The sequence below is a fragment of the Colossoma macropomum genome, unplaced genomic scaffold (genome assembly GCF_904425465.1).
Source record: "Colossoma macropomum unplaced genomic scaffold, Colossoma_macropomum, whole genome shotgun sequence".
Taxonomy (NCBI): domain Eukaryota; kingdom Metazoa; phylum Chordata; class Actinopteri; order Characiformes; family Serrasalmidae; genus Colossoma; species Colossoma macropomum.
The window spans coordinates 13,277,501-13,302,265 of record NW_023494791.1 but is presented as its reverse complement, the minus strand read 5'-3'; the positions used below and the strand labels follow the sequence as shown (position 1 = coordinate 13,302,265).

At 39.5% G+C, this 24,765-nt stretch overlaps 2 protein-coding genes across 3 annotated transcripts in view; one reads left to right on the top strand and one right to left on the bottom strand.

Annotated features, from left to right (window-relative positions):
* Positions 1-654: 654 nt before the first annotated feature.
* On the top strand, positions 655-18,311 carry sfxn5a (sideroflexin 5a). Of its 2 annotated transcripts, XM_036573947.1 has the most exons (14): positions 655-831; positions 2,271-2,339; positions 2,886-2,963; positions 3,337-3,363; positions 4,380-4,434; positions 5,005-5,030; positions 5,481-5,534; positions 5,648-5,704; positions 7,071-7,136; positions 8,638-8,728; positions 10,271-10,386; positions 10,810-10,895; positions 14,110-14,227; positions 16,315-18,311. In XM_036573947.1, the coding sequence occupies exons 1-14, from the start codon at positions 772-774 to the stop codon at positions 16,390-16,392; spliced, it is 981 nt and encodes a 326-aa protein (XP_036429840.1). In that variant the 5' UTR covers positions 655-771; the 3' UTR covers positions 16,393-18,311. The 2 variants fall into 2 exon arrangements, with proteins under 2 accessions (XP_036429840.1, XP_036429841.1); XM_036573948.1 differs by lacking the exon at positions 5,648-5,704.
* A 1,703-nt stretch (positions 18,312-20,014) lies between these two features.
* The window catches only part of emx1 (empty spiracles homeobox 1), a 5,362-nt gene continuing 611 nt past the window's right edge, over positions 20,015-24,765 (bottom strand). Inside the window, exons 2-3 of the mRNA XM_036573423.1 lie at positions 23,047-23,231; positions 20,015-21,500 (exon numbers count right to left, since the gene is read on the bottom strand). Coding sequence (XP_036429316.1) covers positions 21,333-21,500; positions 23,047-23,231 — 353 coding nt within the window. The 3' untranslated portion in view covers positions 20,015-21,332. The remainder of the gene's footprint in view (positions 21,501-23,046; positions 23,232-24,765) is intronic.

Sequence of the window (24,765 nt, the reverse complement as noted above, 5' to 3'; positions counted from 1 at the left end):
TACAGCTGCGTGGGCAGCCTAAGTAGACAGAGTTTCAAAATATGCCGCTTTAAATGAACTGACCGTAAGCCATGCTGTCAGTTCATGATGGCATTAGATACCTTTGAGAACAGTAGCTCAGTGCAGTTGCGCTCCTGCCCAAACTGAATTAAACACTCCTCTTAAAACACATTCTGGCTGTGTATGATATTCAGTGCAGTACTGTAACCTAAGTAGACTACTGAGATGAAGAAAAAGCATTTTAATTTTTTTTTTTTTTTCATATCTGTTATAGTGATCTGATGTAAGCTATGTTTGATTAGCCAAGTATGTGAGCTATAAGAAACAGGGTCAGTTTGGTTAAAATAGACTACAAATTACTATAGTCCACACTTCTACAGACTATTGTAAACTAATTATTTTTGTTTATGTCACTATATGTGTTTTTACATTATTTTGTCTTTTATTGTGTTTCACATTTTAAATGGGCAGGTCTAAAACAGTTTGACTTGACTACACTATGAGTCACAAACAGGTTAATCAAAGGTAATTCAAGGGTTTAAATCATAACGTTTATTGTTTAAAATAATAATAAAAATGTATCATTTACACAGCAGTTAAAAACAACATTACCCAAAATGCAACGAAGGACCGAGCACTTCCAGGGGGGGCGTACCCGGAGTCTATTTCGAGCCTCATATGGCACCCGGTGAAGCGAACCTCACTATTTTCTGTGTATTATATTAGATTTGAGCACATTAATAGTATTTAGGGCGCTTGTCCTGCTCCACCATGGCTGCTGAGTCCACAGTGTACCCCGCGTTCAGACTCGGAGAGTCTCGTTTCGATCAGGTAAACTCACACACGGCGCCGAGCGGTTCACATCCGGCTCAACTTCTCTCCAAACTGCAGCCTTGTTGGGAAACGTGGTGTCCTGCTGCTCCTCAGCGGGATTTTAAAACATGTAGCCATAGTTTAGTCGTTATAACGGACCAGTCCACTCAGGGGTCTGTATGTGGGCAGTCAGTGCGGTTCACCTCCTGCCTGGTGTTGTTGGACTGTGGAGAAATCGCTCTAATAGAGACCCCTATTGGTTTGATAGCGCCAATGGTTTTAAACGGCGTCTTTCAAGCCAAATAAATAGTAACGTAGCAAGAAAGTTTCTGTTGCCAAATGAGGAAATTAGCCCGCGTAACGAGCCCGCAGTAACCGACTCCAATTAACTATTTAATGATCCGATGTGAGCGAATGGTTTCATCCTCAGAGGTAAAAGAGGAGAGTTTTCTGACAGTGTGAACTGCAGATCTGCTGTAATTACACCGCGAACGTCAGACATGAACATCTGCAAACCGCCGTCTGTTACCATAATATGCAGCAAAAAATGGTGCGAAACACACACACACGCACGCGCGCGTGTTTGTCTTACACTACTTGTGAGGATTTCCATTGATTTCTATTGATTTTTGTATTGCTATAGCCAACTAATACTACACCTGCATCTAAACCTTAATGCCCCAAAGGCAATTTTTCTGCCCTTTTGGATTTTCCAAACATATTCACAGGAGCACCAGCAGAATGTCCTCACTTGTGCAAAGTGTAATGTTCTGTCATTGGGCCTCCTTCATTAATATCTTAATAAGTTTTTTTTCTCAAATTTCCTCTTGAAAAAGGTCCTAAGAAAAAGTCTATGTCAGATTCATGACGTGTTCTTAAACATTGGTGAATGTTAAGAAATGTCTTCTTAAGAACGATTGGTAAATGAGGCCCAATGTAAGGACATGTGGTCCTCACAAGGATAGCAAGACAAACGCACACACATACAGACACACATATACACACACACACACGCAGCCACGATCTCTCTCGAAAAGTTTAATTGCATCGGAAAAAGTTTCACAGTTTATGAACGAGCAAGACAGTTGGTGCTTTGCTGAAATGAGGCAGTCACACCTGGTATACAAAAACAACTGGTGAGCCCTTATGTCAAGGCATGCTCCACAGCAGCTGGCTCCCACGTCTGGAGAAAGTTTTTGGGACCTGAAAAAAGAAATGCAAAACGATATAATCCATTTTAATTAAAATTAATTTTCTAATGAATCAGATAAAAGCTTTTTTTTCATTTCTCCTTGAAGTAGATATTTCCTGGGGTTGATATAGTCAATCTGTCATTATGTTTAAAGTTAAATCAAGTAATCAAAAAAGCCCTAGTTTCCTCCGTGACTATAATACAGATTATAGGAGATAATTAATTCTCTGGAGGCATGTTTATTGTGTTTTGTCTCTGCCTTCAGGGATCGTTTTATGGTAGATTAAGGCATTTCCTGGATGTGATTGACCCTCGAACACTCTTTGTATCAGAGGTATGTGAGCTTTTCTTTATATGGAAGGAACAGCATATTGGATCACAGGGTATTTCGAAAGTCAATGAAAGAGAGACCAGTACACTGACTCAATGAACAAATAAGTGGGTGTTTGATTCTGACTTAAAGTACTTGTGTTTGGAAGAGTTAATGGTGTCTGGTTATTAGTTAGTTACCAGGATTATGACCACAGGACAGGTACCTGCCTGAAAATCTGAATTTGTCCCAATTTGTTTTGAATCAGAGTTTCATTCCAAAATGCTGTATATCCATCTCTAACAATTTTGGATATAACGAGAGTTTTGAAAAGAACAACAGCTGATGTGTAATAGAGAACACATTTTTATATTTCTAATAAAGGTGAGAGTTAATTACTGATGTCTCTTTTATGTATATAAGACAATTTGTAAACAAAAATCTATAGTGTGTTTTGGAAGAACATTGTTTTGTTTGTTTCCAAAGCATTATTTATCAAAGTAGGCATTCCACATTTCAAGGCTTCAGAAAAAAAAAATAAAAAATTTTTATTGTTTTGATTTGTCCTAGAGTCGTCTAAATGAATGTGTGAAACTCTTAGAGCACTTCAAAGATGGCACTCTACCTGCAGGTGTGACCAATGCACAGGTAAGACCGTTTACAACTGCCCACTTACAGCACAAAGAACTGTTGAATAAGTGCTCCTTAAAATGTCACAGCTGTTTTTAGACACTGGACTAAATAGTGTTTAGTTTATGCTGACTGATGAGATCGCCAGTGAGGAGCAGAAAGTAGGTGTCAGAGAATTCATTAGGTCACCGTGGGAGTCTGTTTGGGCAGTTTGTGTTGTGGACACAGGTTACGTTGCTATGGAACTCAGCATACAACAGTGGTGATAGACCTAAACATGCCTAACCTGTGTGTCCCATTTGCACAAATGTATGTATGTCAGAAGTCACAGATCAGAGTTGAATATTGCTAATTATTATTCCTCCCTCTAATCTTCTGTCTCTCTCTGTAGCTTTGGGAGGCTCAGAAGGTGAAACAGGTGAGTCTGGATCTATAATGAATTTTTAAATTTAGTCATGCGCCAATTAGGCATTTTATCTTTTACCCCAGTCCATAATGTCACATTGGCCTGATGCAGATATGCTTTTTTATCTTTACAATAGGCTCTTGCATAGTCAGCCTTTAAGCTAAAACCTAGGTCACATGTTAAAGATCGATGCTACACAATATATAACACACAAACTTTATAATAAAAATAAACGCATATAATTAATATTGCCAGAATGGAAAGGAACGGAAAGTGTTGTTATTGACACTTAAGCAAGACTTGATTTGTGTGGTGTTCAACATTTTAAATCCTTTTTTTTATGTAGACATCAAAATTTGGGTGATGTATTTTGCATCATCATTTGGCAAATGTAGAATCCCAGTATGTAGAACAACCTTTGGTCAGTCATCTTTACAGTCGAAGGCATACAGTTAAGGATTGACTTGTCATCAGAATCAGAACACAAAATGAATTGAAAGCTTTTAGTATTGAAATGAAGCAGTGGCTTAAACAAAAACACATTTGTGGACACTGAGAGTTTTGACATGCATATATAAATTTATATTCATGTGCTCAAATATAGGTGGTCAGATATCTATAAATACCCACATGGATACATACTTATAAATTAAAATGTGTGTTTTAAATTTGTCTTGTATTGCATTTTTTATAACAATGTTCATCTATATTTTCCCTGACAAATAAATAAATCAATAAATAAATAAATGTAAACCAACATCACGCAAAATTGCTGTTTTCATTAGCCAGTTTAGAGACTGCCCATTAGGTCATTCTGCATGAATGACCTGATTTTGATCGGCAGCTTGTTGGAATCATGGTCTCAAATAGTGGACACACACAAACTGCAGGGGTCTTAAGTAGAGTACTAAGTGGGGGATCACAGGTAGTCTTGTTGTTTTAGCCCTCCTGTCTGTCTTTTTTCATCTCTCTCTTTTCTTTAACCTCCATCCCCCTCTGTGCCATCTATGGGGTCATTACACCTTCAGGCCATCCTCCATCCAGACACTGGAGAAAAGATCCCCATGCCCTTTCGCATGTCAGGTGAGGGTGTGAGCGTGCCGCTGGAGTGAGTATGTGCGTGTGTCATGGCTGGTTGGCCGTTTGCTCCTTGTTACCAGCCCTGGAGACGTGGGCAGCGTGGCGGGGGGTTTGCGCAGGCTGAGTGATTGGGAAAGGTCACACTCAGCTGGGCTCTGATTAAGGCCTCTGCCCCCTGCTGTCTGCAACTGCTGTTGGGCCTCTCAGAAATGGGAGTATTTTAGTCTGGTGTTAACACAGTTATTTAAAGACAGGAGAGAGAGACCTGCTCACTGGAACCGGGTGATGGCCTCCGCTGGAATGAACGACAGAGGCTTTTTAGGCTAATAAGAGTGTTATTACCATGTGAAAGGTCAGTGATGATGATATGTGAGAGCCTATCTATAGGATAATTAAACCACATAATGACTGATATAGCAAGTTAATCCACATCACTTTATGTTCCATACTTGCAGGTTTTCTTTTTCCTTTATAGAGTAAAGGGTTTCTCACACTTTTCTGGTCTCTGCTTCACTTTCACATTTCTGGTCTTTTTTCCTGTCTTTTTTTATGCTCTTTGTTTTTTTTTTCTAGGTTACATTCCCTTTGGTACACCAGTGGTAAGTTAAATACTGCCCAACAAAAAACAGAATAACAACCATATTTTAAAATACAATTGCTGTTGTGCCCTTAGTCATTTTGCACATGGCCACAAAACTCATAAAACAAAGGTTGAAAAAAGCTCTTTGGAGCACGGCCATAGAAGAACTGCTTTTAGTTTCCAAAAGCAGTGGTTCTCAAAACAGTCCTCAGGTCCCCCCCAAATGGTCCACATTCTCACAACGCATAATGGCATTGGTGGAGGGGAGAGGGAGGGTAATCCACACTTGCATATCTCATTTACAACATTTTTGTAGGTGAGATATGCAAGTGTGGATAACCATTTTAAAGTTCTAAATCAGTTAAAGTTTTTTCCTTTTCTGAGCCAAGAAACATTTGGACACCTTTGTTTTTATGACTGTAGGCCCTAACACTGTCTCTTTTGTTTAATGTAATTGCAATCCTGATAGGTCGTGGGCCTCTTACTTCCCAATCAGACCCTGGCCACCACCATCTTCTGGCAGGTATAGCTCCTTTTTTCAGCGCCCAGTTCACTCAATAGATAAAAATGTTGGTTATTTCTTTATTGATGTTTTGCTCTCTTGTTCTGCTGTTTCTCTCTGTCTATGTCTCTCAGTGGCTGAACCAGAGTCATAACGCTTGTGTTAACTACTGCAATCGCAATGCTTCTAAGGTGTAGTATACGCAACACAGTCTCCTCAAGGGTGCAGCAGAGAAGTGCAGGGCAGAAGAGCAATTAGTTCATGTTGAAGAGCACTACTGGTGGCTGGGCTAGACAGATATAAACATTTGCACTGGCCATGCAGTTCACCAAGCCAATAAAGCTTGTGACCCAAATTTGTGGCCAGAATAACAGAAACATGTTTATACATTGGGTTTACAGATAACAAGCAACACTTCAATAAAACAGGTGTTGCATTGAATGAGGAAACATTTATTAAAAATTTTACATTTATAAGCATAATACTTGGACTGTGGTGGTGCCCCCTGGTGATCTGGTTCATTCTGGCATCATCGATTCAAGGTTATGTTTGGCTGCTGGTACTGTTAGGTACTGTTTACCTACTGCAGTAACAGCCTCTAGGTGTGATACCAATTTTTTAATACCTTATTTTTTAAGACCCTAGAGTAATATTAGCAAACTTCAGTCAATGGAACAGCATCTATGAGGACAGGTGGAGCAGCTTGATAAAGGGTCTACCATGGTCACCACAGCGTCCCATTTGATCTGATTTGATGCGTATACTCGACTAGACAGGTTTGTTAGCAGGAATAAAGAACACACCCAAAAAAAGGCCACAGTCTCTGTATTGTTAGTGGCCAAAATGTGAAATATTGTGGCCAGGGCCACTGAGAAATTGGTGTCTACCTCTGGCTGATGGTGATATACACTCCATTAGGCCTGAATTTTTTGTCTATTGTGATGAGGCACTGAAGCTGAAATTCCCAATTGCACTGTCGAATGTTAGGACGTGTACAGTAATATGAAAAAGTTTGGTTGCCCCTGGTTAAACGTTTGATTTTGTAAGTAAAACAAAAAAAATGTTAACACATTCTCTGCAAAGATGCACATTTTAATGCATAATTATTGTTTATTTGTGAAGTTGTTACCATATTGGGAGAAAAACTTAAAAGAAAATGTTGTCTGTGCAAAAGTTATGTACGTTTTTTTAATTTGTTTTGTTTTTTTTCCAGTGTGTTAAACTCATAAATGAATAGAAATTGTGCACTAAAATGTGAAGATAAATACCCTATTTAAGTTTGTTCCCTGTAGAGATGTGTTAACTTATTTTCACGTAGTAAAGTTAATCTGACTGATGATCTGAGGGTGTTAAAACTTTTGCATATGACTGTAAATCTGCCTGACAAGGAAATACAATACAATTTTCTAAGAATGAAATCTCATGAAAACTAATTGTTCGTGCAGTTAATTAACACATCCCCTCTAGTTTGGCCAGGCGTTTTGCTGTCTTTGCTATTATCACTACATTTTAGTGGACAACAATGATTTTAATGTGGTTAATTGATTCTGTTTGTAGCCTACACCATTTTCAAAGTTCTTCCAGGGATACATGGGTGCAGTCAGCAGCGCAGTTACCATCGCAGTGAGTTTGGAACACACACGCACGACACAATGCCCAACTGTTCAAGCATGCCGAACATGCTGTCATGAATGTATTCCGTTGTTGATATCAAGTATAAATTTGTCAAGTAAACTGATGTAGTCTGATCCCTCCTGCACCAGCCGCTATTCTCTGGTGCACAGAGCTCAACACATGTGTCCATGTGGCCACGCCCCCCTGTGTACTCTAGAGCCAATTAGCTGCCCTGCTGGGTGGCGGTTTGATGCCCTGGGGCATGACAACCATAACCACGGTGACGGCAGCTACAAATGGCCCCATGCCTGTGGGAAATGGAGGGAGGGGTCACTAATTAAAACTCAAATCCTGCTGAAGCCCCCTGCTGGGGAGGGGCGGGGGAGAGCAGGCATAGAGCTGTTAGATGGCAGTTAGACAGGCCTGTAACAGGAGCTGTTGAAAATGACCAGAGACTCCCAAAGCAAGGCAAGAAACAACTTCACACAGCCTGTCATGACCTGTCACCAAGCCTCGTGGTCCCTTAGAGGACCCGTTGTCCTCATGGCACACAGGAAAACAAATTTATTAATTCAGTGCTAGAGTTTTCGCTTAAAGAGTTCATCTGAAGTTCGCACTCAGAGGTTAGAGAGCATTTTCACTATGTTTATGATTGCTAATGACTATGAGTCTATTAGCGACTGACTTCAGTCTTGATTTCCCCATCTCTGTTCAGCAGGATAATTTGAAAAGCTGCGATGTTGTCAACAGATGTTTTGTCAGTGTGAGTCAAACAGGACAGATTTAATTTATTGATTGTTATTTATAGCTGGGTACAGAAATGTGTTCCAAATGGTTGGATGTGACCTAATGCTACTGTTCATGCTTCTCCATCTTTTCAGTTGTCTCTCAGTCTCGGATGATAAAGATACCTTCCTCCTCAGCTAGGAGCTGTAACTGCTGTGTTGCAGCTGTTTGAATATGTTTTAGACATTTGTTATCTTTAGACTACCCCAATATAGAGAGAATAAAAAGATTGCTTAGTCTGTTGTTAATGTTTAAATTAGGGATAAATGTCTATTTTTATAGGGGAATTCCCCCAATCTTTCTAAATTTCTGCATAATTAAATGGATAAAATGTAAACAGAGTTATTCAGAGTGATTTGATGTGCAATGATGTTCTAGAGAAACTAAGAGTCAGAATTTTTCACAGTTGTGGTGATAGGAACCAGATGTCTGTTTCTAAAAGCTACCTTTCAGAAAGCTGTTATATAAAAGGGTTACATATACATTGTGTGATTATATGAAATGGTTACATACACATTATGCATTGATTATGAAAAAACGGTGGAATGTACCTTTAAGTTTAGGTTTAGGACTACTAAGTGTATGGTTAGTTTTTGGGATATTGTTGTAGTTACAGCCTCATTTAAAAAACTTGATCACAAGTAGTTTGAATAGTACATAGATCACATTCAGTTTCATTCTCTGTCTATGTCTGTGTGTGCATGTACATGTTTGTGTTGTATAGGTGGGGTTGAACATTCTGATTCAGAGAGCCAAACGTTTCAGGCCAGCTACACGACTTCTGGTCCAAAGATTCATCCCTTTTCCTGCTGTTGGTATGTATGCGTGAGTCTGAGAGAGAGAGAGAAAGACGTAGAGTTTATGCTGTTATCCAAAGCCAGCTCTCTGCCTGTCTTGTAGCCCTTATGAATGTCTAATGATTAAAACATGTGCAAGACACAATTAAGTGATAGAATCAGTAGTACTAAATATTAATTCATTAGGACCATATCCGTTTTGTGTCATGTCTTCTTCTTCCGTCTGAGTGCTCATTGCCCTGTGTTTGCAATTGTAATGACACTTGGCCTCCAAATGAGCGCTTGCGTGCACCATCCTTTAACCACCAATACATTAAGTGTTTGTTTATTTTTGTTTATTGATGCGTTCTATTTTGACTGGTGTCAAAGGGGAATCGCTGGAACGCTATCTCTCTGTTCCATTAGCGTTCTGTGGCTCTAACAAGGCCAGAAGGGCTCAGGGAGACGGTCCCAGGATGCCGTGGGGATACTTGGCTGTAATTAAATTGTTTTTGTCCCCTCACCCCACCCCTTTAATTAAATCAGCTGGTCCCCCCTTACCTTTTGGCTTGGGTAACGGAGCCTCGTTAGCTCTTGGTTGCTGCTCTCTAATTGGTTAATTAGGCCTAAAGTGCTCTCTCTGTGTCAGCACAGGGCTTCCTGTCTCCAGGCCGCCATGTCATTGTTGTTGTTGTTGTTGTTTCCCAGTGTTTAGTTATAAAAGGTTATTAAACTTAGCTAATTGAACATGGCAGAGATAAGGTGTTTGAAATTTGACTTGACTGATTTTTGTTTTTCTAATGCTCTCAGGGTAGTCTAGCTAAGGTTTGGAATTCTGTTAAGATCCGATTGACATCCTACAGGCACACATACATATACTGTGGTTTAAGTTAGCCGCACTGTTTATATGTTTTTCACATTGCTTTCGCTTTTAAGGGCAACCTAAAGCCTAACTCCCCTGCCCCTTCAGCTTCTATATGATGTGTTTTGATGTTTTTAAGCAATGAGTTTTTGTGTTTGCACGTGAAAGCGCGTGCGTGTATGTGTGTGTGCGCGTGTATGGTTAATTGGTCTGGGTCTAAACCCCTCAGAGGTGAATAGCTATTTACTCAGCCAATTAACTCAGCCCCATAACACAGCAGCACTGAACACTGATAACTCACAACACAAGGCCTGCAAATTAAAAATGCTTCAGGCTCTCTCTCCCTCTCTCTCTCTCTCTCACACACACACACACACACACCACACACACACACACACACACACATACAAACATACACATACACCCAAAAATAAATTTACAACATGTCAGAAACATTCATGTCACTAAATAAATCACTGTCCTGCCTTTACACCGTTGTGATTCATATGGTGTACACAGCCACTATTTTCCTGCATGTTAATTATAATACAGTGTATTTTATTTTTGTGCTTGAGTTGACGCTGAAAAGATTTGCTTGTCGTATTTTAAGATATTCCTGCTTTAATAATTAAAAAATAAAAGTGGTGATTCTCAGTGTGGACTGGATTGAGTTTCTTTTCTGATTGTGATCTCTTTTGCCCATCCTCTGCTGCCCATAGCGAGTGCCAACGTATGTAACGTGTTGCTGATGCGCCACAGCGAGCTGTCTGAGGGAGTCAGTGTGCTGGATGAGAATGGAAATGTAGTGGGCACCTCCAAGTTAGCAGCCAGACGTGTGAGTGGACAATGAGAGCTTCACAGGAGCACATTCACTCTAAACCAGTAGAGCTGCACAATATAGCAATATGTTATTGATGATACATCACTATATGCATATTGATAAATTATGACAAACTACATTGTTGTTGTTCTAAAAAAACAGCAGCTGTTCTTTATATTGTGTGAAAATTCCATGATGAATTGACCAATAGAAATACTCCAAAATCACTTTGAAAAAAAATGTTTACATTAACTTACATTAAAAATAAATACCCTTTTTGCCCTTTCTTGTGAAGTTACTGTTTAGGAGATATGTTTTACTGTGGTTTTGTTCCTTTTTAAATGTGGCAGTGCTGTTTCGCTGGTTATTTATTTTCCATTCCATGTGAGCTTGATTGATTGTAGAGCTTGAATCATGAATAGCCAGAATTGTGCACAGGCATTGTTGGAGACAGCTGTGACACGGGTGGTCCTGCCTATGCCTATCCTGGTCCTGCCACCCATGCTGATGACTGTGCTGGAGAGGTCAGTACTTTCTTTAAGAACTGGGGTGCCCATCCTTGGTTTTGGTGATCTGCTGCCCAAGAGAGCTTAGTTTAAACACTCCTGGCTCCAATATTCAGATGCTTCTGAAGGCCTCTGTTAAGTAGATCAGGTGTGTTAGATTAGGGTAGTGGGTTACTAGGGCACCAGGACCTGGGTTGGGCACACCTGGATTGGAGTATTATTTGTACCACTTTACACCTGAAGAACTAAACTATTTTTAGTACAAAGTTTACACAGTGTCCGTTTTCTGCTGTCCTAGCATGTAAATGGGGGCTGGGAGTCAATCCCAAAAAGAGTTTATTCTTCGATTCCAGACATTTGGGAAATGAGAGTTGATGCAAGAGTTTTGGACTTGTTTCCTCGCGAAGAAGTTCGCCTGTGCCGTAAGCACACCGAGAGATATTTTGCCGTCTTTCTTGGCCTGTCTGAAAATGCATCCTTCTACAACACATACAGTAGTCGTATGCAAAAGAGTGAACACCTGGTCACATTAAATGTTTTGATTATTTTCTAAGTGAAAATAAGTTAACACATCCTGTAAAGGGAACAAACTTAAACATGGCATTTTCCTGTTTGCTTGCTGAATTTAATGCATTTGATGAGTGTATCATTTTGGAAAAAAGCCAATTGTAAAACACTAAGTGATACAACTTTTGGACAGGACACATTTTATGTTAAATTCAGCAAATAAACTGTAATTGTGCATTAAAATGTACAGAAGCATATTCTCTTATCTGAGGATGTGTATTTATTTTTACTCAGCACATCAAAAAATATCTTCAACAACTTGACCAGGGATGCCCAAACTTTTGTATTTGACTATATTTTGGAAAAGCAAAGTAAAATGTACAGTTTGTAACAAAACATCTGGCTTACAATTAAGCTCGCTGGTGCTGAAACATCTACCCACCCAAAATCGAGTGCAGTTTTAGTTGGCCACAGGTTAATTTGGCTAGTGTTAGCTCTCCAGACTGCCTTATTAAGCTCAAATAGCCCATAGAATTAAACAATGTAGTAACTAAATTATAATTCAACATCTTGTGCCCTTAAGAACAACTGAGGACAACCATAAATTATAAGTGTATAATATATACCAAATACTGTGTTTTTCATGGTTCCAGAATTCTTTCACTATGTTTTGATTTTTGGGATCGAGAATCAAGAAATTGAGTGTGTGGAATTGACTCTATCACTTTAAATCAGAGATGATTCCAACATTTCTGGAATCAGGCAGCTCTAATGTAAATGTGTGCATGCTTTTCATAACCTTGAAGGGGAATCCCACCATTCTGCATAATTCAGTTTTTAAAATGTAAACACTATCATTAAGAGTGTTTTGATGTGAAATGACCAGTTTAGAGAAACATACTGACTCGGATTGCTTTACAGTAATGGTTATGGGAACCAGGGATCACAATGTCTACAACACAAATATAGCCATATTTTTACTATATAAACTGACCAGTGAACCTACACCCGTCTTCTGAGTTCTTATATGTAATGCTGATAATAGTGACATAATAGTTTCCTTTGGAGACTGTTTTGCTTTACAACACCCTGTATGTACTTCTTCACCATGACTAGATGTAAAAAATACATTTTAGGCCAAAACCTTATTGTAAAACTTTTGAAAAACAAGAACATCAGGCAGTGTACTCATAACCATTTCCTATAATAACATTCTGTGAGGGATGTTTATATTAAACTCAGATGTCTGGTTCCTGTCACCACCACTGTGAACAATACTGACGATCACACTTCATTTAAATGGTCCCCTATGGATGATCTACAAATACTGAAATTATTAACAGACTTTCTGGTGATAGTTGATTAATGACAACATTAGGGTTAAGGTTAGGTTTAGGAGTAGGTGTAGGTTTTGCCTTGAGGTTGGGGTTAGGGTTAGGTTTAAGATTAGGGACAGATTTATTAGACTCTTTTACACACAACTTCAAATTCAGTTGCATTTAATAGATATTTATTTGCATGTTAGTTAAAATAGACTGAGCATCTAAAAAACATCTACAGTGGACCATCCAAATAAAGTGTTACCATACTGACTCAGTAAGTTTGAGCATTCCACATCAAACCACTCTGAATGACTGTTTAATTATGCAAAATTTTTGGTGGAATTTCCCTTTAAGCTTTTTTTGTGGTTGTGTGCCTGTCTAGCTATAACTATGATTAGTATGTAATAGTTTCTATCTTTAGGGTACTTGCTGTAGAGAGTTTGATTGGCTTTGTTAAGGCTGACAGCCCCTGTCTCAACTGCTCTTCAGTTTCCATGCTTTATCTCACAGGTGTGTGTGTGTGTGTGTGTGCATGTGTGCACGTGTGTGAAGGAGCAAACGGTGAGTTGTCCTGTGCAATGCTGCCTGTCAGCTCACCCTCACTGGCTTTCAATGGAGCGAGAACAAGGGAGCAGAAGGGTCAGTGTAATGGGGGGCTGCCTGTGTGATGGATTAGTGTGCTGAGAGGAGTGTGTGTGATATATGCTTGTGATGGGTGAACCTTTAGCATAGTTTTCTACCTGCAGGCCTCCTACTGTCTGCCACTTCCATTCACTCCGAGCTTTAATATCCTCCTCTCCCTGCTGCTTCTTTGGCCTTTTTCTTTTATCTGTAGTGTCCTCTACCTTTCTTTTGCTTTTTCTCAGAACAAATTAAGAGTGACTGATGACCAAGATAACACATTTTAGACAATTGATGGACACGATAAAAGATCTTTAACGGACGTCTTTCATTGCTTCTTTTCTCCGGCCCACCCCCTCTCAAGCCCACTTCCCCTCGCGCTCACACGCACACACACTCATGCAGACACATACTTGCGCACAAGCGCGCACACGCAGAGTGCCTGGTCGTGTCTGTTGGCCAATTAAAGCTCATCATGCGAATGTGTTGATGAAGTCGTCATTAGGCAGCCGTTGCCTTCATTAAAGCAGGACTGCTCTGGAGGACTCCTGCCGAGCACGCTATCCCACAAGCCCCCACGCTGCACTGCGGCCGGGAGCGAGGGCTGAGGGAGGTGTCAGCCACAGAGCGATCTCGCAGTGGAGAGGAAGTGTCAGAGAAGGAGGGGGTTTAATGATGATTGCAGGAATGCTTAGGATACTGAGAGTTTTCTTTTTTGTTGTGTTAAATTATCTGGGTGTGTTTTTCTTGTGTGTTTGTGTGTGTGTGTGTGTGGGTATCAGACTCCCTCTACTGCAGAGACACCCTCGACTTGTGCTGCCAGTACACAGCCTGGTGTGTCTTTGTGCTTTTGGTCTGGCCCTACCGCTCGCCATCAGTCTATTTCCACAAAACAGCCAGGTGAGCACTCAACACCATCTAGCAAACTCTCCATGACTGCTCTTTTATGTGATTCCTTCTATGTCATTCTTAGACTCACTGGCAAGTCTAGACATTCATTCCTCAGTCCTCTAATTTTGTAATCGCTAAGTAATTGCATTGTTTTCTATGCAATTGCTAAATAACAGCAGTGGGTAATACTGCTGCCCTCCACAAAACAAACTGGGGTTCAATTCCCCACCCAGGAAAGCACCCCACACCACTTTACGCTAATAAGAATCTTTGGGTTAGACTCCTAATATTGCGTTCACCTACCTCTGTAACATAACTAAACTGTAAGTAGCTCTAGAAAAGAGCATCTTCCAAATGCATAAATGTAATGTAAATATAAATAATAAACCTCAGGATGTAGACATTGTAGGGAGTTTAAGGGGTTCATTCTCAACTGAAGACTTCACTCCTTATACCAGTGATCATCAACCCTGGTCCTGGAGCTCAGCCTTCCTGTGGAGTCTAGTTCCAACCTTAGTTGCTTAATTAACTTCTTCAGAAGTTTTTGATGGGCTGGAGGTATTAGTGTTAAAAGGGCTGCAACATGTAACTTGTATGTTGGAGATAAACTCTGCAGGAAATATCTCCTGGAGGAAGGTTGGTGACCACTGCTGTGTCCTGTGCATTGTATATCCTTCTCCATATCCTGTAGCTTTCACAATTATGTTTACGTTGCAACACACCAAATGTGAATTGATTGTGTTTTCACCTGTTGTGTAGAAGCAAATAGTTGTAAATAAAAACTAAGTAGAAATCGTATTTATTCAGACTTTAGACGTATAATAAGTCATGCTTAACAGAAGCCTTAACATCTGACTTCTGGTGCTGTAACACCTTTAGAGGGCAGCAGTGAGTGATGCTTGTTTATTTGACCTCAAGCTGTTTCTGCCTTCAGTTGGGAGCTACTGAGTATTTACAGCTAGGAAGGAAATAAGATATCTGATCAGCCAATTCATCTACTTTAGGCTTACACTTTAATAGAGTAGATTCATACAGTGAACGAAGTTATACGGTTGTATATATACTGCCCACACATACTGCACATGCTGCCCATTCTTTAGCTATGCTGGACACAAGACAACACAATGCACACAATAGAACAGTCACAGCAGAACAGAGCATAGTGCAATCCATCACATCCAACACAACACTACAGTACACAACCCGAGAGTACTGCATTCTGCTCTACGTTCAGTACTACATTACCCAACACAAAGCAACACAACAGCACATAACACATCACGGCACAACCTCTTCATCCCGTCTCTCTCTCTCCCTCTCTCTTTGTCTCTCTTTGAGGGTTATGATTTAAAATGGTCTGTAATAAGCTGTTCCTCCATATGGTTACTGAACTACAGACATATGTGCTGCCAACTTCTTCCATTCCTCTCTCTCCTCTCCCCTCCTCCTCTCCTCTCACTTCCTCGCTCCCTCTTTACACGTTTCAGAGGGTTCCAGACGAGTGTGCTCCCAAAAATCCGCCGCTCCTGTACCCCCACCTTTTCACACCCCACGGCACGTCTGTTTCAGATTCTGCCTCACACACTCGCGCACTCCTTGCCATCTGTTTCTGAGCAAAATATTGCGCGTTTTAGCTCTGCTTTGGACGTTTACCAGTGCTCATCACTTTATTTTCACGCATATATATATATATATATTTTTTTTTCAAAGCGCCAGTTTTGCCTGTGAAAAATGCCAGTGACAAAATGCTTGAGGCTCTGATGGAAGAGACACAGCTCTCTTAATTCACGTTTGATTAAACATTTTAAACATCTTAATGAGTGGATGTTTACGGTTAATGAATGTAATTTTTAGCTGAGAGATCAGCTCCTTAACATGGATATATAAAGAGATATACACACAACACTGTGAATGTTATAGTTTTGTAGGTAATTTAAAATGTGTGCAAGAGGCTTTGAGTTGAACAGGCTAATGATGAACTTGGGCATGGGTACACATTACTGCTCAACTAAAATGATTTAAGATCAGCTGATGAGTTACTCTTTACTACGTTTCTTGATGTACTGGATGTGTGTGTGTCTCTCTCTCTCTTGCAGATTCACATCTTTCAGCTTGAGCCAGAAATCTCTGCGGCAACCGAGTGTAAGATCCTGACCTACAACAAGGGCCTTTAACTAATCAAAACGGTGGAGCACCACACGAGAAACGTCTGAAAATTGTAGGTCAGGAGATCTTCATCAAACAGCTCTGAAGCTGTGAGTCCAAAGTGCAGTGATGTAACGAAGCGTGGCGCTACGCACAGCCCAGTCATGCTAAAGAAGGCTATGAGGACATTCCTCCCCTGTGTTTGGTTCTAACCTGCCACGGATGTGTGTGTGGAATTTATTATCACTTACATACTGCGACAGGCACGTTCACACGCCAACGCTAATCACTTGTCTTCTTTGCATTCGCTTGAATATGCCATTGGTTAGTTAGGATATTAACGCCAAATCAACAGGAAATTAACAGCGGAATGATAACTTGAGTGCCATAATTTCCTGTTTTGTAGCTTTTGATAGAATGCATGGTAATGTAGTTTTATAAGAGGTTTTCATTCATACAGCCTTTTGGGAAAATGTGGTTTTGAGAGGGAAACAAGGTAAAAAACAGTGTTTACAGTTGCAGCAATTTCACTTGTTTGCCATGCAGAAAAAGTATGCAGTCAGTTTTCACTGCTTTTGGAAAAATCACCTTCCCCAAATTTAGGATCTTTGTCTAACATCCGCTCACTGTGATTTTTTACACTAATAACAAGAAAAATACACAGTAATTACACAGCAAATGAACATGTGCTGCATTTACCAGTTGAATTTTAGTTCACACCATAGCAGTACTCTCGATCAGGCGGAGCTAGGACCCACCTGTCACGTCCATAAAAGATTCTAGATCAGTAATTATAGATTTGACCTCATCTTTATGTTTATTATAACTTTATTCATGCAAGAACAGACATATCCCTCCTGTTATTCTCAAATGTACTAACATCATTTATCCTTGGGATCAGTTTGACCCCAACAATTTACATCTCCAAGTAAATTCTTGTGGGAATTATATTTTCTCCTCCTCCATGTCATGTGAATTATCAGGGTTTCTCACACTACTACATGTATGGTTATGTTAGGTTAGTGTTCTAAAGTAAAGGGAGGTTTTCTAAGGATTATAAAATTGCATGTTATAGTAACCTCAGTATATAGTCGAAAACAACCGAAACAAATGTGTGAAAAATAATATTTCTGATGTTTTTTTTTATCTATCTATCTATCTATCTATCTATCTATCTATCTATCTATCTATCTATCTATCTATCTATTTCCATAGATAGAATAAATTGGTTGCAAATGCAAGAAATAATGGTTAAAATATGTGAAGAAATAATGTCCGTTAATAGGTAGGTTAAGAAAAGCTATTAATTAAATAAGGCTATTAATTAAAGACATTTATTCAGGGAATGTTTAGATGCAAAATATAGATGAGTAATCTAGAAAAATATGCCACCATGAAGAGTCTTATCTCAAACACATTTATCACAGACCTATTCTAGTTTAATTATCATTGAGTTGTTGCAGCAGTGCAGCTGATAGCAAATGTGTGGCTGCTGAGTCACAAAGTTTATCCTGGACCCTGGAAAGCCTTGAAACCTGAGCCATATTCATCCACATCAGTCCAACTGCATGCAACAGTACTATGTAAGCTTCACTATGCTCTTATCAGCATAGTGTTTTGCTTTTATGAATCTTACTTGAGAAATAACAAACATCACATGCCGCTCAGCTAGAAACATACATACAGTGCTCTTGCCTTTCCTTTTTTCCCCTCCAGATTCTTTCTCATGTAAAGAGACTTTACAACAAACCCGCCATAAACTGACCTACTCTGTTCTAATATATCACCCTGGTTGTGCCTTAATGTGCTCATGGCCTTTGAATAAATTGCTTGTATGTGTGTAAGAACATGTTGAACACCTTAGTACCAGTCAAAATCAGGTTAATACACTGCCCATTTTCTTCCCTTTCAGATTTCTTTTCATTAAACGATTGTATCTCTGATTGTATTTGGCCGTGTTTGTGTTCTTTTGGCAGTGCTGTAAAATGAGTCTTGTAAACGTCTCCTCTCTTATCATTAGATCCATCTACAGATCAGGAAGGAGGGGGCCACTTTATTTTCCTACCTGGTTGTCATGGCAACAGGTCATGGTGGGCCATGGTAAGAGAGGGCGGGACATGAAGCCGCATGCAGAATCATTAACCATATAGAGCAGCCTTGGGGATGCCCCAGCACAAGCTTACGCGGGCTTACACAACGTTTACCACTGTAAACTTTGCCAATGAACTTCCTTCTGTAATGTGAATATCATAAAAGATACATCTCAACATGTTTTAAACATAATCTCCAAAACTGTCTCTTCTTATTTATAAACAATATCTCAGCATTCATATTTTTTGTTTTCCTTTGTCTCTATTTTTACTTAATATTAAGTTTCATAATATAGATCAGGTTTTTTTAGTCCAAGTGTCATTTTAGATTGCAGAATTTGCCTCGGACATGCATTTCTGTAAAGGAATAAAGGGGGTTCATTTAAGTAAGCTAGAAGTCTAAGTCTTGAGAATAGGCTGAGTGTTTTGTTTTTGTGCCTTTAAGAACTGTCCCGTTTTGGCGTGCATAGCAGCAGAAGAAAAGAGCACCAGAAAAAAGTTTTACAAAAACTAAATATTTTTAAAAACATTTACATTCATCATCTGTGTGCTCCAGCACTTAGGTTGCAGGGGAGGTTGGTGGGTGAGAGCAATTCTGTGTTATTATTTGTTAATGGAGTTGCTGTGAGGTATGTCTCTCTATTGGCAATCAGCCAAAAATATGCACCTATATTGTTTTCCGTCCTTGCAGAACCTCTCGAGCACTGAGCTTTGAGACACATTGATTGTATACAATAGCCATGACTGAATGGTCCACTTGAGCTTTTGATCATTCACCTCCTGCTGGCCCCTAGGAAATGAATCTTGTAAGTTATTGTCGTTGTGGTTTATTTTAAAATAATTTTGTGGGTTATTTAAAATAAATATTTTTATTGAATTATGACTTAGATCTTTTAGAGAACCCTTAAGGTTGCTGATTTAAGACAAATCTCCACATGTTTATACTTCTGTTTCCTTTCTTTTTGTGGACTGGAGAGTGGACCTGGAGAATGAATGGTATGTGTGATGTAACGGTGGGCTTTTGAGGATGCAGTGTGTGTGTGCACCTGTGTGCTGGATAGGGTGTCCTGTGGACTCAAAACAAACCTACTGACACACACCTTTTCCCCCACCGCTTTTCTCTCCATGTCCACTCTGTGCTCTTGACTGTTATTCTCAGGTGTCATCGTTCTTGCCTGTTCCATTCCCACCCCTTCTCCCATGGAGACTGGGGGTCAAATGCTGGGGTGAAAGGTGACCTGTGGGTTCGTTTAACATAGATCCCTTCTGTTTCTTTTGACAGGAGACCAGTGAGATGAGAGAAACACGCCGCCAGCAGGTGTTAGCCTGTGAGTTCCTATGTGTGTATATTGTTTGTTTTAAAAGTAAAACGGCACTTTTTTCATTAAGTTTTCATGAAGTTTAAGAGTGTCTTAATGTTACCCAGTATGTGCTAATAAAGTCCTCTGGCAATGATGCCTGCAGGGAGAATGCGCAATGTTTAAATATCATTTTCAGTGAATAATTATCAAAAGGGATGAGGCACATTGCCAAGATTTGTTTCTACAGCCTGTTTATTAATTATTATGGCCTTTTTTTTTGGAAAAAAAATCATTTTCAATTGTACTGTACATTATATGGGCCAATATACGGGCATTAATGTGTTAGTTGGCAAATATTCAGTATAGTTTGTGAATCAGAAAAAAAGAGCTGCCACACTGTAACCTGCATCCATCAGCCAGCATTACCATTACAGAATGACACCCGAGCACTCTAATCACACACGCACACACACACTAGCTCTCATTCCTGCGCTCATGTCTAAACTGGCCTGTAAAATGATTCCTCCCATCACAATTAGTTTATTTTGTCACTGTTGTCAGCTGCCACAGGAAAATCTTAATCAAAATACAAAGAAATGAATCAGTGGCAGCAAGAATATGATAGAAATTAACTGAACCACCTGATGAATGGAAATGCATTATAATTTTTTATGATCATTGTGAGGTTTTCAGGTCTAAATGTATGTGAATACATTATTATGTATTATTGTACATAACCAGCACAAAAGGTACAGTTTAAGCTGTTTAGCTGTCAACAAAGAGTATTTTTCCCAGGTTGACATCAAGTTAGAGATACAGTCATATGCAAAAGTTTGGGCAGCCCTGGCCAAATTACATGCTTTTTTATTTTCTAACTGAAAATAAGTCAACACATTCTCTACAGCGAACACACTAAAATATGCCATTTTTCTGCAAGTTTACTGCATAATTTCTACTTTTTAACATAGGTTAACATATTGGAAAAAATTTAAACAAAATATAAAATGTGCCATAACTAATGTTTCGTTATTATTTTTCCAAATATGTTAAATTCAGTAAAGAAACAGTAATTGTGTATTAATGTGCAGAAGTGTTTTCTCTGTAGAAGATTTAAAATCAACAAAATATGTAATTAAACCAGGGATGTGTAAACTTTTTATAGGACTGTGTAATTTAACCCTTAAATATTCTGACATGGGTATTAATACAAAATAATAACAATAACAAAAAAAAAAATAAAAGTATAAATAAAATAAAATGAGGAAAATTATTTGATAATTGCTTTTGTTGTCTAGGCAATAAAACAGTGTGCCATGTTAGATTCAGCTACTGTGGGGAAGGTGAGCGAAGTCCTGGTTTAACTGAGTCCATGTTCAGTCTCTGTAGTTTGTGGTAGAGAGAGCTGGGCTGGGTCTCCATACTGACCACATTTCTGCACTTTCACTCCCTCTTTCACATCAACACACACACACAGTCCTCAGCAGCCACGTTTAAACTCAGACATGATCATGGCTTAGAACATAAATAAATAGGGCTTGTTTGGCTTTGTGTGTGAGTTTAGGCCCGTTCTAATGGGTTCTAGGCATCAGATGTGACGTCTATGTCCTCAGAGCCGGTCTGTTTGGTGGCAATCCTCCAGCGGTTGATGTGGTGGTTGCCCTTCTTCTTCTGTGTGCTCTCGGGTCCCTCTTCCTCCAGCTTCTGCCGTTTATACTTGGTCCTGCGGTTCTGGAACCAGACCTTCACCTGTTGGAGTCAGAGCACAGCGCAGAGAGTGAGTATCAGTAAACAGTAACGGGCATAAACCCTCAACTCCAGTCTCTGAATTACACTGAACACAGGTCCTCATCCTGCGGCAATTTTCATTACGCAAATATGGAACAGTTTTACAAGATTTTTGAAAATTGTTTATTAGTAAAATAATAATGCTTAAAATAATATATTTTAAACTAATACTTAAAATCCTAGTCATAGCCATATTTTAAAGAAATCTAAACTGTGCTGATTCAGAGGTCACGTGGCGACAGAACTTGGTTCTATTAATTATTATTTTCTTTGTAATGTGGATTTTATATTCATCATTTTATTAATTTAATGCTGAGCAGACGGAGCGCGGATTTTATTATTTAATCTAAATTTGTACTCCAGGTTTCTGATTCAGTTAAAGCAAATCAAATGTGATTAAAAAATAATTTAATTTCATTTTTGTCTTTTATCAGTCTGCTTACACAATATTACTGTGGTTCTTCTTTAAAGACAAAATGTTGGATTGCAGTCCGGCCCAAAAGCAGTGTAGCTTTACCCTTTTACTAAATATAACCTAAACAGAGGGGTGAATGTAATCACTCACAATAAATCACATTGTTTTGCGCTGTAAAAATTGGTTCGTCCGTTCAAAGAAATAAGCTGGTAAGAAATAAGCTACCTAGATTTAACCAACCCAAATAAATACGCTGAACGAGCGATTCTTTCAAAGGATGTTTTGAGTTGCTTCTCACAAATATTTTTTTAGGTTGGACTGAACCAATTTGTACATTGTGTGAGTCACAATAACTGGTTTATTGATTAGCGCATAATTTGAAAAGCAAAAACACTAGACAGAGTGATCTAAATGGCTTTACCGCTCAGCCCCATTAATAAACCACATGGCCTCTCACTGAGATCAGCCTTTCATTCAGGGCACAGTGAATTTGGTGTTGGGGCGCGCAAAACCGCGGACAACATTAATACAGCCTGAACATTACTGATCATGTGTGATAATGGTCGACTTTCGCTATATAATAATAATATAATAATAATTTTTTATTTTTGAGTTTGAAAGTAGCGCAATTCATTAATGACAAAAACCGTATGTGTGGCCACGAGCTACAACACATTTATATTCCCTTTAGGACATTTGAACTCCATACTGCAGCCTAGCCTCCTCTAGCGAGCGTAGCCGGTAAACATGAGGATTTCTGACTGGCTGCACAGAGGCATTCATTTTAAAAATGGATCATCAATTTTAGAACTTAAATTAAAAAAGTATTTCTGAACTTAGATCATTTTCTTGTAGACCAAATAAAGTTGTTACCCTGACACATCTGAGAAACATGCTACATTTTGGTAAATTTTATATGATTTGTAAAATACCATATTTGAAGGCAAGTCGTGGAGAATTATTTTAATAACATCTCCAGCAGCACCGCGACTGAAGTGCAGCAGTTCAGTGTGTGTGATCCCCTGCAGCGCTCTGATGAGTTGTGTAAGGAGTGTGTGATGTGTAAGTGGTTTGTGTAAGGTGCGTGTGTACCTGGGTCTCGGACAGGCTGAGGCTGTTGGCCAGTTGTTTGCGCTCCGCTCCCACCACGTAGTGGTTCTTGTCGAAGGCGCGCTCGAGGCGCAGCAGCTGAGAGGGAGAGAAAGCCGTGCGGATCCGCTTCGGCTTCCGGGCGAAGGGCCCGTGCAGCAGCAGAGAGTCATGAGCCACCTCATTCCCTGAGAGAGAGAGACGGGGTGGGGGTGGGGGTCGGGGGTGTTCCTTGAGTTAGAGCAGTTAGAGCATGATAAACCTCTTGACTGCATAAATAAATCTGTAATCATCACCAGGGTTGAATGTGTCACCCAGACAAAACTTGCTGTTTCACTCTGAGCGCTTCCTGCTGCTTCTTTATTAAAACATTCTGCATTTGGCTTTTCAGTAAGGTGGTTTCTGATGTGCGTAATTTATATTTGGTGGGCTGTGTTAAATATAAATAATTATTTTAATAGGTGCGAAAACAACCATAAAAACTCTGCAGTGATTCCTCTTGAGTTAAGGCCGTAGTGTTGCTGGATGAGCTGCTTATTAGAGGCTGGTAGCTGACAGATTGCTTCTAGCAGTATTTCACTGGTATATTTTGTAATGACAGTCTTTGCACTGTGTTGGGTATTTTGGTACCCGGATAATGCATTACAGTCTATAGTTTGTGCAAATACATAACTAATATCGAGATGTCAATCTATCTGTGTTATATATATATTAATGTTTTATGTTATATTAACGACTGATTTTTAAAACAACAATATATGTCGTTTTCATCCATGGGCGCGTTGTCTAAAATCCTAAATAACGCAACTGATAATTAAATGCTTTAATAAATATACATTTAAAATTATTTGTTTTAAAATGTTTTCATAAATATACAATGTTTTATTCACATCTTTATTCATATTTAATATCTAAAAGGTCTTAGGAGTCAGGGAGAAAGAGTTTGTATGGAATCCGTGTTAAACACTAAGCGGACACTGTTTTGCATTGGATTTTGTTTCCATTCTGTCAAGGTAAACATGTTAATAACCTACACCTGTTAATAAAGGTATTCATTGCGCTTCGTTTGTCACTGGAGCGTTCTCAGCTCATCTACACAGTGCTATAACAGTCTGAGCTCTTACTGCATCTATTAGCCTCATCTATGCGTTTCTCTCAATGGCATCCTGCGGACCAAACCAGCTCTTTTTATAGGCTACAGAAATCCGGGCTAATTAAGATCCCAAAATGACAGTAAACAGAAGGTGGTGTGCAGCTGTAAAATCACGCGACGGATAATTATCATCGAGACGCCTCTCAACACCTTGACACCAATAGAGAACAACAGCAGAGAGAGTGTGGAGACGCTCGTGCAGGAGGCCGGTAAAACAGTGCTTTCACTATCAGACTATCCTGAGGTAACATGAGCGCGTGGAGTGCTGTGGTGAACTGCAGTGAACTTGGCCTTGACCTGTTGCGTTTGTAAATTTAGTGAATTCAAGACCGAAGACCACCCCCTCCAGTTTTATTAGCTTCATTTCTGAGGGAAAAAATAAATATTTTATCGCGTTTTTGTATGTTTGAGTCGTGTGCAGCGCTTGAGGGAGTTCACAACACTGAAGTCCAGCAGGTTAATCGGACAATTTCATTAAAGCAGGTGACATGAACTAGGTGTGAGTGTGGAGTAGGCCGGACAGCCTGGAGCTACACAGAGCTCAGAACAGTCTTTCAGAAATGTTTCTG

Bases quoted from the DNA above. Each gene is read 5' to 3' on its own strand.
- sfxn5a (XM_036573947.1), top strand. From the start codon at position 772: ATGGCTGCTGAGTCCACAGTGTACCCCGCGTTCAGACTCGGAGAGTCT. The intron at 3,364-4,379 runs GTGAGTCTGGAT...TTACACCTTCAG, and splicing joins AGGCTCAGAAGGTGAAACAG to GCCATCCTCCATCCAGACAC. The intron at 8,729-10,270 runs GTATGTATGCGT...TGCTGCCCATAG, and splicing joins CATCCCTTTTCCTGCTGTTG to CGAGTGCCAACGTATGTAAC.